Consider the following 17692-nt stretch of genomic DNA (forward strand, 5'->3'; position numbering starts at 1 on the left):
TAATTTACATGTCGATTTTTTGGGGAATCTTTATTATTATAATCATCATGTGTGAATTATGACATTTTTGTGTTTTGATTTCTTTTATTCACCAACTGCATTTAGTATGTTGTTGAAAGGAAGTGATGATAGCAGGCATCTTTTTTCTCCTTTATCTCTATAAAAAAAACTTTCAAAATCTCACCAATATCTATAGTGTTTGACATAAGTATTTTGTGGATACTTTGTGTGGGATTTTTGCATTGTGTTAATGACTAAAATTTGCATGTTAGTTTTCCTATTTAACTGTCCTTCACAAATTATTCAGATTTTATAAAATAATGAGAATATTCTTTATCTTATGGTGGAGTTTTGTTTCCTTTTCTTGAATGGTATAACTTCTCACTAAAGCCTTCTTTGTGGGAAGGATTTTTATAATTGGTTAATTTCTATAATGATCATAGGGCAATCCAGATTTTCTACTTCTTGAAATAGAATTTTTTTTTTTTTAAGGAACTTGATTTTATCTAAATTTTATTTAAACTTCAGCTTTGATACTCTCTATTGTATTGAAGGTGCAAAGGAAGTAGTAAATATAGGACATGATTTTTAATCTGCCTTGGATATTTGATAAGGGAACTAGGAGTTAAAGTTCATGCTTGTTTCTATTTTTAATCTGTGACTACTAAAAAGTGAATATGCTTAAACTGTCTAGCGATCAAATTCTATTTTTAGCTTATCATTTTCTGTTTATATTTTAGCTTTGAAAAAAATTCAGAACAAAAGTTTAGGAGTTATAAGTCCATTTTTCAAAATACTTTGTTCAGTTTCTATTTTGATGCATATTCATTTAATACCACATGAAGTTATATTAGTTTAGATATTTATAAGTAGAATTTGAGGGGCACCTGGGTGGCTCAGACCGTTAAGTGTCCAACACTTGGTTTTGGCTCAGGTCCTGATCTCAGAGTTTGTAAGATTGAGCCCAGAGATAGGCTTGTGCCCTGACAGCACCGAGCCTGCTTGGGATTCTCTCTCTCTCCCTACCCCTATACCCCTCCCCTGCCCCTCCTCCACTCATGTGCGCATGTGCGCTCTCTCTCAAATTTTTTTAACAAAAACTTAGCCTTTAAAGACAAAAAAGTAGAATTTGAATCCTATAGGAAGAAAATCCTTTATCTAAAGCTAAAGTAAGCTATGGATGTACTTTATTTTCAGTGTCCTTTTTCTAGGGCTTTTTACTTACTAAATTTTATCCAACTCGTTTATCATCACATCTCTTTAGTGATATTCTTATTATTGTACCATTCTTACACACTACAATTTTGGTGTCCATATCAAGTTATAAATCAAAGTTTACTGTATTTTAACCATATTGGCCTCTTTGTGGTGCTTAATCATATAAACATGCTTCTGCTTCAGAGCCCTTGCCATTTGCTGTTCCTCTGCCTGGTCTGCTCCACGCATATCCTTATTTGGCTTGTTCTGTGTCTTGTCTTGGTTGTTTGTTCAGACATCACTTCAAAAGAAGCCTTTAATGTTGTATAACATTACATATGTACATGCAGGGCATTGAATTGTTTCCTTATGCTTTCTTTGTGGTATTGATTATCACCTGAGATTTCTCTCTCTTGCCCTACTTGTAGTAGTTTCCTGTTGTTGCTGCAACAAATTCATAAATTTAATGGCTTAAATAGTAAAACTTACCATTTTATAGTTCTGTAAGTCAGAAGTCTTATATGGATTTCACTGGACTAAAAGTGTCAGCAGAGATGTGTCACTTTTTGGAGAATCTAAGGGAGAATCTGTTTCCTTGCCTTTTCCAGATTTTACAGGCCTCCCAATGCCTTGGCCCATGGCCTACTTCTCCCATTTTAACGTTGCATATCTCTGACTCACTTCCCTCTTCTACTTTTAAGTTCCCCTGTAATTACCTTGGGCCTACCTGGTTAATCCTATTTCAAGGTAATTAACTTCATCGTGTCTACAAAATTCTCTTTTGCCATGTAGTATAATATTCACGTGTTCCCGTACTTAGGGCATAGATATCTTTAGCACCCATTATTCTGCCTGTCATACCACTGAAATGTTAGTGCCTTGACTTTTGTTGGCTACTGTGTGCCAGGCTCTGTTCTAGGCATTAGTTATAATGAATATTAAGTAAATAGAGTATTTCATAGAATTGGAGATTAACGGTTTTCTTTATTTTACCATCTCAAATTAAAATATCTTGCTATTGGACCAAAGTTGGGTTCTTTAAGAGATTGAGTTTGAGTTTGCATCTACAAACCTGCATGAATCCTACCTTGTGGTTCAGTTCCTGGGATACTTTTTCTCCTTATACCCACTGATAACATTGAAATAGTCATGTTTATTTTTTATCTCTACCTGCTAGGTGGTTTATTTACCATTTATCTTAAACTGTGAGAAGAGCCGTTTGGTGTCCTAGCTTTATTTGAGGGTGTTTCTCAGACGTCTCATCTCAAATTTTTTTCTTTTTTATGATGTCATAAAATAGTGTGCCTTATAGTTGTCTTCCATTTAGAGTCCTAACTTTGGGAGTTCTTCTTAGACTACCCCATTGCAGGCCAGTTCTTTTTTGGTAGTACATAAAATAATGTATTTTATAATTGGTGGTTTATTAGATTCAGTTTTGGCTTCATCAGTTTTGTTCAGAGGAAATTGGTATGGTAAGCCTTCAACTGAAATGATAGATAAATGAAAAGGTGATTCTAGTTTTGAATCTGTTTTTGTGATATTTATTGTACCACCTAATGAAGTACATGGAAGGTTTCTGTTTCCAGGTAGGATGGAATAGCTGGCAGTAGATTAGCATTTTTACCTAAAACTAGAAGAGCCAGCTCAAATAACATTATCATCTGTTATGTTAATGACAGCAGAGAGGTAAGGAGAACTACCAGAGCCTATGACTCTGGAATGGGAAGAACCTTAGAAAGCAGTTGGTTTTTGTAGTTGCTTTTTGCCCTGGGAACCCTTGCTAATAATTATGGATGTAGAGCAGATCTAGTTGAAAGCAGCTGGGGGCAGGGTAGAGACTGAGCTTTTGGCAGATGTTGGGGATGTTTCACGTATATGGCCTGTTTTCCTCACATGACTTTTGCTAAATACTGGGGTTTTGCTGGGCAGGAGGCTAAAAATGTAAGTAAAAAGCACAGTGGAGTTTTCAGTAGTCTTCGAAGGCAAACAGATTTTGTGATCACTGGGTGAAATGGTCCCACAGAGTATACAAAAGGCTCTTAGTTGAAAACTGGATGGCTAAGACAAATATGTAGACTACATTTTGTAAACAGGCCTTGCCTCAGCATAGTTGCTGAATAAAATGTTAAATCACCACAGTATCTTCCCAGCACGAGGAAGATTGGTCTGAAGCCTCCTCTAATGTTTTATACTTATATTGTTGAATATTTTTGTTTGGTTTGATTACATCTTTATCTCGGCTTCATTTTTTATAATATGTTTTCATTAGAACTGTATTTCTAAGTTGAGAAATTTTTTGTCTGTGTTTTCAGATGCTGTTCCATTATGTTCTAGCTTACATTGTTTCTGATGAAACTTGGCTCATATTCCTTTTGTTTTTATCTTTAGTTTTCAGCAGCGTTACTGCAATATGCGATTGTATTTTCTTTATATTTATCTTGCCATGGAACCAAAAGTATGCTACCAAAAGATAGGGCCACATAATCAAAAACCAGAAGAGGGGCGCCTGGGTGGCGCAGTCGGTTAAGCGTCCGACTTCAGCCAGGTCACGATCTCGCGGTCCGTGAGTTCGAGCCCCGCGTCGGGCTCTGGGCTGATGGCTCAGAGCCTGGAGCCTGTTTCCGACTCTGTGTCTCCCTCTCTCTCTGCCCCTCCCCCGTTCATGCTCTGTCTCTCTCTGTCCCAAAAATAAATAAACGTTGAAAAAAAAAAAAATTTAAAAAAAAAAAAAAACCAGAAGAAAAATCAATAATAAAAATGGACCCATAGGATACTAGGAAGATGGCGGCGTAGGAGGACGCTGGGCTCACCGCGCGTCCTGCTGATCACTTAGATTCCACCTACACCTGCCTAAATAACCCAGAAAACCGCCAGAGGATTAGCAGAACAGAGTCACCGGACCCAAGTGCAGACGAGAGGCCCACGGAAGAGGGTAGGAAGGGCGGCGAGGCGGTGCGCGCTCCACGGACTGGCGGGAGGGAGCCGGGGCGGAGGGGCGGTCGCCGGCCAAGCAGAGCCCCCGAGTCCGGCTTGCAAAAGCGGAGGGGCCTGACGGACTGTGTTCCGACAGCAAGCGCGACTTAGCGTCTGGGAGGTCATAAGTTAACAGCTCTGCTCAGAAAGCGGGAAGGCTGGAGGACAAAGGGAGGGTGAGCTGCGGAGCCCCCGGACGACAGAGCTCAGTTTGGCGGGGAACAAAGGCGCTCTCCAGCGCCATCTCCCCCGCCCATCCCCCAGCCAAAATCCCAAAGGGAACCGGCTCCGGCCAGGGAAATTGCTCGCTCCGCGCGAACACCCAACTCTGTGCTTCTGCGGAGCCAAACCTCCGGCAGCGATCTGACTCCCTCCGGCTGCACAGGGCCCCTCCTGAAGTGGATCACCTAAGGAGAAGCGAGCTAAGCCTGCCCCCCCTGCCGCCGTGCACCTTGCCTTCCCACCCCAGCTAATACGCCAGATCCCCAGCATCACAAGCCTGGCAGTGTGCAAGTAGCCCAGACGGGCCACGCCACCCCACAGTGAATCCCGCCCCTAGGAGAGGGGAAGAGAAGGCACACACCAGTCTGACTGTGGCCCCAGCGGTGGGCTGGGGGCAGACATCAGGACTGACTGCGGCCCCGCCCACCAACTCCAGTCATACACCACAGCACAGGGGAAGTGCCCTGCAGGCCCTCACCACACCAGGGACTATCCAAAATGACCAAGCGGAAGAATTCCCCCCAGAAGACTCTCCAGGAAATAACAACAGCTAATGAGCTGATCAAAAAGGATTTAAATAATATAACAGAAAGTGAATTTAAAATAATAGTCATAAAATTAATCGCTGGGCTGGAAAACAGCATACAGGACAGCAGAGAATCTCTTGCTACAGACATCAGGGGACTAATGAACAGGCACGAGGAGCTGAAAAACGCTTTAAAGGAAATGGAAAACAAAATGCAAACCGCCACAGCTCGGATGGAAGAGGCAGAGGAGAGAATAGGTGAACTAGAAGATAAAGTTATGGAAAAAGAGGAAGCTGAGAAAAAGAGAGATAAAAAAATCCAGGAGTATGAGGGGAAAATTAGAGAACTAAGTGATACACTAAAAAGAAATAATTTACGCATAATTGGTATCCCAGAGGAGGAAGAGAGAGGGAAAGGTGCTGAAGGGGTACTTGAAGAAATCATAGCTGAGAACTTCCCTGAACTGGGGAAGGAAAAAGGCATTGAAATCCAAGAGGCACAGAGAACTCCCTTCAGACGTAACTTGAATCGATCTTCTGCACGACATATCATAGTGAAACTGGCAAAATACAAGGATAAAGAGAAAATTCTGAAAGCAGCAAGGGGTAAACGTGCCCTCACATATAAAGGGAGACCTATAAGACTCGTGACTGATCTCTCTTTTGAAACTTGGCAGGCCAGAAAGAATTGGCACGAGATTTTCAGGGTGCTAGACAGCAAAAATATGCAGCCAAGAATCCTTTATCCAGCAAGTCTGTCATTTAGAATAGAAGGAGAGATAAAGGTCTTCCCAAACAAACAAAAACTGAAGGAATTTGTCACCACTAAACCAGCCCTACAAGAGATCCTAAGGGGGACCCTGTGAGACAAAGTACCAGAGACATCACTACAAGCATAAAACATACAGACATCACAATGACTCTAAACCCGTATCTTTCTATAATAACACTGAATGTAAATGGATTAAATGCGCCAACCAAAAGACATAGGGTATCAGAATGGATAAAAAAACAAGACCCATCTATTTGCTGTCTACAAGAGACTCATTTTAGACCTGAGGACACCTTTAGATTGAGAGTGAGGGGATGGAGAACTATTTATCATGCTACTGGAAGCCAGAAGAAAGCTGGAGTAGCCATACTTATATCAGACAAACTAGACTTTAAATTAAAGGCTGTAACAAGAGATGAAGAAGGACATTATATAATAGTTACAGGGTCTATCCATCAGGAAGAGCTAACAATTATAAATGTCTATGCGCCGAATACCGGAGCCCCCAAATATATAAAACAATTACTCATAAACAGAAGCAACCTTATTGATAAGAATGTGGTAATTGCTGGGGACTTTAACACCCCACTTACAGAAATGGATAGATCATCTAGACACACGGTCAATAAAGAAACAAGGGCCCTGAATGAGACACTGGATCAGATGGACTTGACAGATATATTTAGAACTCTGCATCCCAAAGCAACAGAATATACTTTCTTCTCGAGTGCACATGGAACATTCTCCAAGATAGATCATATACTGGGTCACAAATCAGCCCTTCATAAGTTTACAAGAATTGAAATTATACCATGCATACTTTCAGACCACAATGCTATGAAGCTTGAAGTCAACCACAGGAAAAAGTCTGGAAAACCTCCAAAAGCATGGAGGTTAAAGAACACCCTACTCACGAATGAGTGGGTCAACCAGGCAATTAGAGAAGAAATCAAAAAATATATGGAAACAAACGAAAATGAAAATACAACAATCCAAACGCTTTGGGACGCAGCGAAGGCAGTCCTGAGAGGAAAATACATCGCAATCCAGGCCTATCTCAAGAAACAAGAAAAATCCCAAATACAAAATCTAACAGCACACCTAAAGGAAATAGAAGCAGAACAGCAAAGGCAGCCTAAACCCAGCAGAAGAAGAGAAATAATAAAGATCAGAGCAGAAATAAACAATATAGAATCTAAAAAAACTGTAGAGCAGATCAACGAAACCAAGAGTTGGTTTTTTGAAAAAATAAACAAAATTGACAAACCTCTAGCCAGGCTTCTCAAAAAGAAAAGGGAGATGACCCAAATAGATAAAATCATGAATGAAAATGGAATTATTACAACCAATCCCTCAGAGATACAAACAATTATCAGGGAATACTATGAAAAATTATATGCCAACAAATTGGACAACCTGGAAGAAATGGACAAATTCCTGAACACCCACACTCTTCCAAAACTCAATCAGGAGGAAAGAGAAAGCTTGAACAGACCCATAACCAGCGAAGAAATTGAATCGGTTATCAAAAATCTCCCAACAAATAAGAGTCCAGGACCAGATGGCTTCCCAGGGGAGTTCTACCAGACGTTTAAAGCAGAGATAATACCTATCCTTCTCAAGCTATTCCAAGAAATAGAAAGGGAAGGAAAACTTCCAGACTCATTCTATGAAGCCAGTATTACTTTGATTCCTAAACCAGACAGAGACCCAGTAAAAAAAGAGAACTACAGGCCAATATCCCTGATGAATATGGATGCCAAAATTCTCAATAAGATACTAGCAAATCGAATTCAACAGCATATAAAAAGAATTATTCACCATGATCAAGTGGGATTCATTCCTGGGATGCAGGGCTGGTTCAACATTCGCAAATCAATCAACGTGATACATCACATTAACAAAAAAAAAGAGAAGAACCATATGATCCTGTCAATCGATGCAGAAAAGGCCTTTGACAAAATCCAGCACCCTTTCTTAATAAAAACCCTTGAGAAAGTCGGGATAGAAGGAACATACTTAAAGATCATAAAAGCCATTTATGAAAAGCCCACAGCTAACATCATCCTCAACGGGGAAAAACTGAGAGCTTTTTCCCTGAGATCAGGAACACGACAGGGATGCCCACTCTCACCGTTGTTATTTAACATAGTGCTGGAAGTTCTAGCATCAGCAATCAGACAACAAAAGGAAATCAAAGGCATCAAAATTGGCAAAGATGAAGTCAAGCTTTCGCTTTTTGCAGATGACATGATATTATACATGGAAAATCCGATAGACTCCACCAAAAGTCTGCTAGAACTGATACATGAATTCAGCAAAGTTGCAGGATACAAAATCAATGTACAGAAATCAGTTGCATTCTTATACACTAACAATGAAGCAACAGAAAGACAAATAAAGAAACTGATCCCATTCACAATTGCACCAAAAAGCATAAAATACCTAGGAATAAATCTAACCAAAGATGTAAAGGATCTGTATGCTGAAAACTATAGAAAGCTTATGAAGGTAATTGAAGAAGATTTAAAGAAATGGAAAGACATTCCCTGCTCATGGATTGGAAAAATAAATATTGTCAAAATGTCAATACTACCCAAAGCTATCTACACATTCAATGCAATCCCAATCAAAATTGCACCAGCATTCTTCTCGAAACTAGAACAAGCAATCCTAAAATTCATATGGAACCACAAAAGGCCCCGAATAGCCAAAGGAATTTTGAAGAAGAAGACCAAAGCAGGAGGCATCACAATCCCAGACTTCAGCCTCTACTACAAAGCTGTCATCATCAAGACAGCATGGTATTGGCACAAAAACAGACACACAGACCAATGGAATAGAATAGAAACCCCAGAACTAGACCCACAAACATATGGCCAACTCATCTTTGACAAAGCAGGAAAGAACATCCAATGGAAAAAAGACAGCCTCTTTAACAAATGGTGCTGGGAGAACTGGACAGCAACATGCAGAAGGTTGAAACTAGACCACTTTCTCACACCATTTACAAAAATAAACTCAAAATGGATAAAGGACCTAAATGTGAGACAGGAAACCATCAGAACCTTAGAGGAGAAAGCAGGAAAAGACCTCTCTGACCTCAGCCGTAGCAATCTCTTACTCGACACATCCCCAAAGGCAAGGGAATTAAAAGCAAAAGTGAATTACTGGGACCTTATGAAGATAAAAAGCTTCTGCACAGCAAAGGAAACAACCAACAAAACTAAAAGACAACCAACGGAATGGGAAAAGATATTTGCAAATGACATATCGGACAAAGGGCTAGTATCTAAAATCTATAAAGAGCTCACCAAACTCCACACCCGAAAAACAAATAACCCAGTGAAGAAATGGGCAGAAAACATGAATAGACACTTTTCTAAAGAAGACATCCAGATGGCCAACAGGCACATGAAAAGATGTTCAGCGTCGCTCCTTATCAGGGAAATACAAATCAAAACCACACTCAGGTATCACCTCACGCCAGTCAGAGTGGCCAAAATGAACAAATCAGGAGACTATAGATGCTGGAGAGGATGTGGAGAAACGGGAACCCTCTTGCACTGTTGGTGGGAATGCAAATTGGTGCAGCCGCTCTGGAAAACAGTGTGGAGGTTCCTCAGAAAATTAAAAATAGACCTACCCTATGACCCAGCAATAGCACTGCTAGGAATCTACCCAAGGGATACAGGAGTACTGATGCATAGGGGCACTTGTACCCCAATGTTCATAGCAGCACTCTCAACAATAGCCAAATTATGGAAAGAGCCTAAATGTCCATCAACTGATGAATGGATAAAGAAATTGTGGTTTATATACACAATGGAATACTACGTGGCAATGAGAAAAAATGAAATATGGCCTTTTGTAGCAACGTGGATGGAACTGGAGAGTGTGATGCTAAGTGAAATAAGCCATACAGAGAAAGACAGATACCATATGGTTTCACTCTTATGTGGATCCTGAGAAACTCAACAGGAACCCATGGGGGAGGGGAAGGGAGAAAAAAAAAAGACGTTAGAGTGGGAGAGAGCCAAAGCATAAGAGACTGTTAAAAACTGAGAACAAACTGAGGGTTGATGGGGGGTGGGAGGGAGGGGCGGGTGGGTGATGGGTATTGAGGAGGGCACCTTTTGGGATGAGCACTGAGTGTTGTATGGAAACCAATTTGTCAATAAACTTCATAAAAAAAAAAAAAAAAAAAATGGACCCATAGGTGATACTGATAATTCAGGTTATCAAACAGGATTTTAGAATAATTATGATTAATATGCTCAAGAAAATAAATGAAGATGGAGAATTTCAACTGAGAATTGGAATCTATAAAAAAATCAGTGGGAATCTATAAGATAATTACTCTAGAACTGAAAAATACAGTATCTGAAACTAAGACTTCATTAGATTGGCTTAATAGCAGAAGATAGGAGTAGTGATAGGCAAGTCAGTGAAAAATATCAAAACTGAAACATAGAAAAAAATTATGAGAAACAACACAGAAAAGACTGTCGGACACATGGGACCTGGCAAAAGGTATGCATTACATCTATTTGTTGTTCCCAAAGAAGAGAAGGGTGAAAACAATATTTGAAAAACTAATAACTAGAATTTCCAGAAATGGGAGAAGATAGTCCAAATTGAAGCCCTGTGAACCCTAACCAGGATAAATACAAAGAACACACTGTGGCATATTGCAATAATGCTGCTGAAAACTAAAGATAAAAACGAATATGAGCTGAGTTTTCATCAGAAACCGATGTAAGCTAGAACACAATGGAACAACATATGAGAACACTGATAAAAAATGTTAGAAATACATTTCTAATGAAAATAGATTACAAAAATGAAGCAAGATAAAGATGTTATCAAACCAAACCTAAGAATCCAAACCCTTTTGCACTGCTGGTGGGAATGCAAAATGGTGCAGCCATTCTGGAAAACAGATGGAGGTTCTTCAAAAAATTAAAAATAGAACTACTCTACAACCCAGCAATCGCACTACTATGTATTTATCCAAAGGATACAGGTGTGCTGTTTCAGAGGAGCACATGCCACCCCAAGGTTTATAGCAGCACTGTCGACAATAGCCAAAATATGAAAAGAGTACAAATGTCCATTGACAGATGAATGGATAAAGAAGATGTGGTACATATTACTCAGCAATCAAAAAGAATGAAATCTTGCCATTTGCAACAACATGGATGGAACTAGAGTATATTATCCTAAGTGAAATTAGTCAGAGAAAGACAAATATCATATGACTTTACACATATGAGGACTTCAAGATACAAAACAGATGAACATAGGAGAAGGGAAGCAAAAATAATATAAAAACAGGGAGGGGGACAAAACATAAAAGATTCTTAAATACAGAGAACAAACTGAGGGTTGCTGGAGGGTTTGTGGGTGGGGGGATGGGCTAAATGACAAGGGACATTAAGGAGACACTTGTTGGGATGAGTACTGGGTGTTATATATAGTGGATGAATCACTGGATTCTACTCTGAAATCATTATTGCACTATATGCTAACTAACTTGAATGTAAATTTTAAAATAAATTTAAAAAAAAATCCTAGGAAAAGAAAAAGACATTAAAAAAAAAAAAAAAAAAAACCGGGGCGCCTGAGTGGCGCAGTCGGTTAAGCGTCTGACTTCAGCCAGGTCACGATCTCGCGGTCCGTGAGTTCGAGCCCCGCGTCAGGCTCTGGGCTGATGGCTCAGAGCCTGGAGCCTGTTTCCAATTCTGTGTCTCCCTCTCTGTCTGCCCCTCCCCCGTTCATGCTCTGTCTCTCTCTGTCCCAAAAATAAATAAAACGTTGAAAAAAAAAATTAAAAAAAAAACAAACCTAAGAATCCAATACCAACATACTACACTAAAAGAAATACTAAAGAGACATGAAATACAGGAAAGAAAAAACATAGGAAGGGTAACTGTATGAGTAAGTTCAAATAAACTATTCACAACACACAATAATAGTGAAGTTTAAAATATGTGTAAAATAAAATGCATGACAACCACAAAAGATGGAAGTTGGTAAATGAAGCTATGAAATTCTTATATGATCAGAGAAGTAGTGAGAACTTAAAAGTAGATTGATTTTTACCTGGTATATTCTCTAAGAGCCACCACATTAAAGAAATATTTTAATACATAATTAAATATTAAAATATTAACAAATAGGGTAAAATGGAATAATTATTAGAATAATTCAAAAGAAAGCAATCAAGAAGAGTAAAAGAAACAAAAAGGTAGAGAAAATAGAAAACATATAGTAAAATGGTAGAAACAAACCCAGATATGTCAGCCATTATATTAACTATATGTGAGCTAAATATTAAAGATCAACAGAGGAGATAAAAACAAAACCCATATGCTGCTTATAAGAAAGACTCCTTAAATATGAAGTCACACAAGTTGAAATTACAAGGATAGATGAAATTCTAGAAAGATGACAACAGCATAGATTTTTAATCTCCCTAGATATTCTTATACAAACATAGAACAACTAAAATATCTAACCCTAAAGTCGTGGGCAACATTTATAACCATTCAGGGAATTGTGGTATCCCCTACAAACACCAAAATAGCTGGTGGGATAAATAACTGATAGCTATGAGACCTGTGTGGTATCAGCAGCCATACAAGAGGTAGGAGAGGGTAACTATAGCATATGTGATGAACCCAAGCTCACTGAAATAATAAAACTAGTTCAAGCTGTTTTGAGAATAACAGTTATGGTGTTCATCTTTCAAAATAACCTGCAGTGATTCCTGCTTCCTGGTATACCACTTCAAGAACTATTAACAGTTTTACCAAAAAATGAACTGGATTTGATTAAGCATTTCTAAATGCAAGGGTTGGCCATTGTTTTGTGCAAAGGGCCAGATGGTAGCTTTAACCTTTGGCGACCAAGTGGTCTCCACCGTCACAACTATTCTGCCACTATAGTACGAAATGAACTATAGAGAATGCATAAATGAGTAGTTTTTCCAGTAGAACTTTATTTATAAAAATAGGCAGCAGACTAGGGTTTTTTTACCTCTACTCTGGATCCAACTATTAACTTACTAGAAATACAAATGATGGGGAAAAAACCTATTTAAACTACACTTTGGGAATGCACATATCAAAATCAAGTCTACGGGGAAACTCTATAGGACAAATGATAGCAGTTCTCCAACAAATTGTAAGCAAGAAAAAGATTGCATGGAAATTGATAGGTTAGAATCTTTAAAGCACAGGTAGAACTATATATATCATATGCTTAGGCAGATAGGTGATAAGACTAAGAAAATTAAGGTAAATAAAACTCTTGAAAGGGAATAATGAGATTGGGAGGGAGCATGTCAAGTGCTTCTGAGGTAAACAGTTCTATTTCCTGTCATGATTGATGACTGCAAGAATGTATACCTTATAATTGGCTATACTACACATTTGTCTATGCAGTTTTCTGCATTTGTGAATATTTGACATTAAAAGTTTTAAAAGGTGAAAGAAGAGAAAAAGTTACCAAGCAAATTCTAACCAAAAAAAGTACACTTTTGATATAAAATGCGTTACAGAGATACAGAGCCATTTTATGACAGTTTAAGAATCCTAAATCTCTGTGTACCCAATAACAAAACTTCAAAAATATAAACCAAAGTTGACACGTTAAAAGGAGAAATCCACATATAAATCCATAGTCACAGCCAGAAAGTTTGAAGAAGCTTATGCAAACAGGTATAAACTGTGTCTATGAGGAGTATGGCTTGGTATCTGAAGGACTTTTCTTTTTAATAAGAGGTCAACTTTTTACCCAGAAACTTACTGTATTTACTGGAAATATATTTAAATCTTTTATTTTGATTGATAGAGTATCATTTTATCTAGTATTTAATTTATAAGAAAACTATCTTGTTCCTAGATAATCTAGGTGAAGTCTATAAATTTTTTTCCTAATATTACACTAAAGTTACACTTAATTTTGAATAGTAACTAGTCACTATTTGACTTTTCCTGCCATTGGAAAGCTCAAAGTGATTGGAATAGCTATAGTCCCAATTTGTAAATAGACAAAGTTCAGTGGGTTTCCTAAATGACTCTTAATTATTTGTATATGATTTAGATTTTGCTGGCAGAAGTTAACTTTTCTTCTTTTTTTAAACAGGGGTTCTGAAGGAAAATTAAATGACTGCCAGATAAGATTCGTAAATGAAATCTTTAAGATCGAGAAACCTGGAGCACATCCCCTCTCACTGGCAGATGGAAAGTTTTTAAGTATGAATTTTTCTTACGGATTTAGATTACATATATTGTACTTGATTGGTATTTTAACCACCCAGGGAATAACTTTCGAGAAAGTATAAAGCTGCTGCAGATCATACAAATTTATTTTCGTGACCATAGTTTTGATCTAAGATCCTTTCTGGTTTAGTGAATTTTTCTCAAATGATAAGATTTGTTTTTAAAAAAACAAATTTTTTTTCTCACCTTGGCATTTTATTGCCATTTTCTTGTTTCGTTTATTATAAATCTGTCCAAATAACATTTCAGTAATTTTGTGGCTACCTAGATTGATTTTTAATAATGAGACTTATTTTCATATGAGTAGAGCCTGACAGTAATGATGGTTAAACTTTGAATTTCTGGGAGGTAATAAATGAGGTTTAAATAATCATGAGAATATTAGGACGTAGCCCTACCTTTTCACTGTGCATATTGTATTTGCTTAATATCATACAGCTGGTTGGTAACAAAGGTAGGGCAAGATTTTAGGTCTTTTAATTCATGATTGAATTGCTATCTTTCCAAATAGATTACTGTTTCATACTTTCTTAATTCTGAATTTTTTGTGGGAAGCAATTTATTGGCTTTATGCCACATGTCAATGTCTAGTATTTTTTGTTTGTTTTTTAAGATTTAAGTAATCTCTACACCTAACGTGGGGCTCAAACTTACAACCCTGAGATCAAGAGTTGAATGCTGTATCTACTGAGCCAGGTGCCCCCAATTTCTAGTATATTTTAGAAAAATAAAGTTTTTAGGCAGACCAAAACGTTCTGCCTAACCTCTTCTTACCACAATTGTGCAAGATTACAGCAAGACAAGACCTTTAACAGATCAGTAAATAGACTTTCATGTTACCAGTCTAAGCCATTCTCATTTTTTGAGACTGCAATGTTGATGTATCTAGATTTGAATTAAGAACCTTTAGGAGTACTCTGTCAGGCTCTGTGCTGACAGCTGGAGCTGCTTCAGATTCTGTCTCTCCCTCTCTGGCCCCTCCCTTGCTCTTGGTCTGTCTGTCTGTCTCTCAAAAATAAATACACATAATTTTTTTTTTTTTTTTAAAGAACCTTTAGGTGTACTCTGTAGGAGTACTTGTGTGGTTATATCCTAGGATTACAGGTAACTTGAGTAATTTGAGTAAACCTCTTTAATATAACTTAGTCATTCTCAGTAAAACAGTGCAAAACCAAGATAGGTAAGGTTTTTGTCATCTTTCTATTCTCAGTACCTCTGCATGTATTCTGTTCCCTCTCATTCTCCATATATCTCTTCTCTGCCTAATGCTACTCACATTATAGCTACAACTTGTATGTGAAGAAATCATTTCAGAGCCACAGCCAGACTGCCACTGATCATATCACTCTTCATACCAAAAATCTAAGCTTGCCAAAGGCATGTTTTTAGGTCTGTCATGCATCCATTACTTGTATGTTGTCATAGCTCCCTTAGTGAAAGTAAAACAAAATTGTAATCTGCCATTCATTAGCAACAATAGAGTCGAAATTGACTCTTGATTTCAGCTCAGATCATGATTCTCAGGGTCGTGAGATTGAGCCCCATATTGTGAAGCCTGTTTAAGATTCATTCTCTCTCCCTCCCTCCCTCTTTCTCTTTCCCTCTCTCTCTCTCCCCCTCCCTCCCTCCCTCCCTTCCTCCCTCCCTTCCTCCACTTCCTTCACTTGTACTCTCTCTCTCTCTCTCAAAAATAAAATAAAATAAAATAAAATAAAATAAAATAAAATAAAATAAGGCAGTCACCAGTTAGAAAGATAGTGCTGAAATCAGTGCCTTTTCTCTTCCCCCTCTCTTATTTTTCAGATATGGCTTCCCATTTCCCTTATATTGCTAGATCAGTTCTGATATGGTAAATTTCCTCACAAATATGTTGTGTACATTTGTCAGAAATTCAAAATATAAAACAATATTAATTTAAAAATAGAACTCCCAAGAAGTAATCAGTCAAACTATGTATATCATCCTAGACCTCTTCCTCTATCTACATAATTCATCTGCAAAATTCTGCAGTGGGTGCCTGGGTGGCTCAGGTCGTGATCTCACAGGTTCGTGAATTTAAGCCCTGCATCAAGCTGGCTGCTCTCAGCATGGAGCTTGCTTTCAGATCCTCTGTCCTCTCTCTTCTGCCCTCACTTGTGTTCTCTCTCTCTCTCTCTCTCTCTTTCTCTCTCTCTCAAAGATTAATAAACATTAAAAAAAAATTCTGTAGTCCTTATTGAATTTTATATAAATTTACCTTAGTTTTCATAAAATCTTCCCAACCATTTCTCTTGACATTTTAACTTTTGGTATTGTAAACATAAAGATTTTTTAGTATATATACTGTATATTTTAAAATTTCATGGGAACAGTTGGGTAGAAGGTGTTTGGATTTTAGTAGGTTGCCAGAGTTCTGAACCAATTGACAAATAAGATAAAAAATCAACTGGGTTAGAAATGCTATTTCTAGGGGTGCCTGGGTGTTTTAGTCGGTTAAACGTCCAACTCTTGATTTTGACTCAGGTCATGATCTCAACATTTGTAACATCAGCTCTACGCTGACTATGGAGCCTGCTTGGGATTCTCTCTCCCTCTCCCTCTGCCCTTCCCTGGCTCATGCGTGCATGTGCTCTCTTTCTCAAATAAATTTTAAAGACAAATAAAGAAATGCTATTTCTATTATGTTAAAAAGTATGTTGGGGGCATAACTTGAATGAGAACCAGAATGGGCTTGCTAACTCTTAACAGCCCTCCCCTTCCTACTTTAGCATATTCAAGGAAAGGTTTGGGTCTGCAGAGTACATGGTATTTAATAGTTCCACTTATTAAGTAGTTAGATCCAAACGACTTTAACAGAATGTAGTATTCCCTTGAAATTTATTTTTTTATTATGAATATCATTGTCAAATTGGCTTACATACAACACCCAGTGCACATCCCAACAAGTGCCCTTCTCCATGCCCATCACCCATTTTCCCCTCTCCCCTACTCCCCCACCCCATCCACCCTCAGTTTGTTCTCTGTATTTAAGAGTCTCTTGTGGTTTGCCTCCCTCCCTCTCTGTTTGTAACTATTTTTTCCCCTCCCCTTCCCTCATGGTCTTTTCCTTGAAAGTTAAAGATACCTTATGATGCCCTGGTGAGTTCACTGTATTGCCCCTGGACATTTGGGGAACTTCCAGCTAGCCAATACAAATTTTTAAGGCAAAAGTATACATTATCCCCATGGTTGCAGGTAGTGATGCCTGCTGTGCCAGTGCTTTATCCCTGTAATTTTGGTAAGTATAGAATGAAGCTCAGGCATTTATTCTTAAAGTCCCACACTTGATTATTCTTTGTGATTTTTTTCTGTTTATTAAGAAAAGCTGTATGCTATCTATTTTCATGCGTTTTTCTTTATAAGATTCATAGATAATAAAAATTATTTTAAGACTGAGCTTGTTATAATTTTGTTCTTACTAGGGAAAAATGATCCTGAGTGTGATATTTGTGGTGGAGATCCAAGTAAGAAGTGCCGTTCTTGCTCCTGTCATATATGTGGTGGGAAACAGGAACCCAACATGCAGCTTCTATGTGATGAATGTAACATGGCCTATCATATTTACTGCCTGAATCCACCTTTGGATAAGGTCCCTGAAGAGGAATACTGGTATGATTATCAGGGTTTTTTTGTTATTACTGTGTTAAGAATTGAATGTGAAATATGTATTTAAACCACAAAAAGATTTCTTAAGAT

At 38.0% G+C, this 17692-nt stretch overlaps 1 protein-coding gene across 2 annotated transcripts in view; it reads left to right on the forward strand.

The window, feature by feature from the left end:
* The window catches only part of UHRF2 (ubiquitin like with PHD and ring finger domains 2), a 101132-nt gene that overhangs the window by 41895 nt on the left and 41545 nt on the right, over window positions 1–17692 (forward strand). For both annotated transcript variants that reach the window (XM_047103333.1, XM_047103328.1), the window contains exons 5-6: window positions 13842–13951; window positions 17419–17605. In XM_047103333.1, coding sequence (XP_046959289.1) covers window positions 13842–13951; window positions 17419–17605 — 297 coding nt within the window. The remainder of the gene's footprint in view (window positions 1–13841; window positions 13952–17418; window positions 17606–17692) is intronic.

The sequence above is a fragment of the Lynx rufus genome, unplaced genomic scaffold (genome assembly GCF_022079265.1).
Source record: "Lynx rufus isolate CCGP_SWC_20201006 ecotype Redwood Valley unplaced genomic scaffold, mLynRuf1.p SCAF_10, whole genome shotgun sequence".
Lineage (NCBI taxonomy): Eukaryota > Metazoa > Chordata > Mammalia > Carnivora > Felidae > Lynx > Lynx rufus.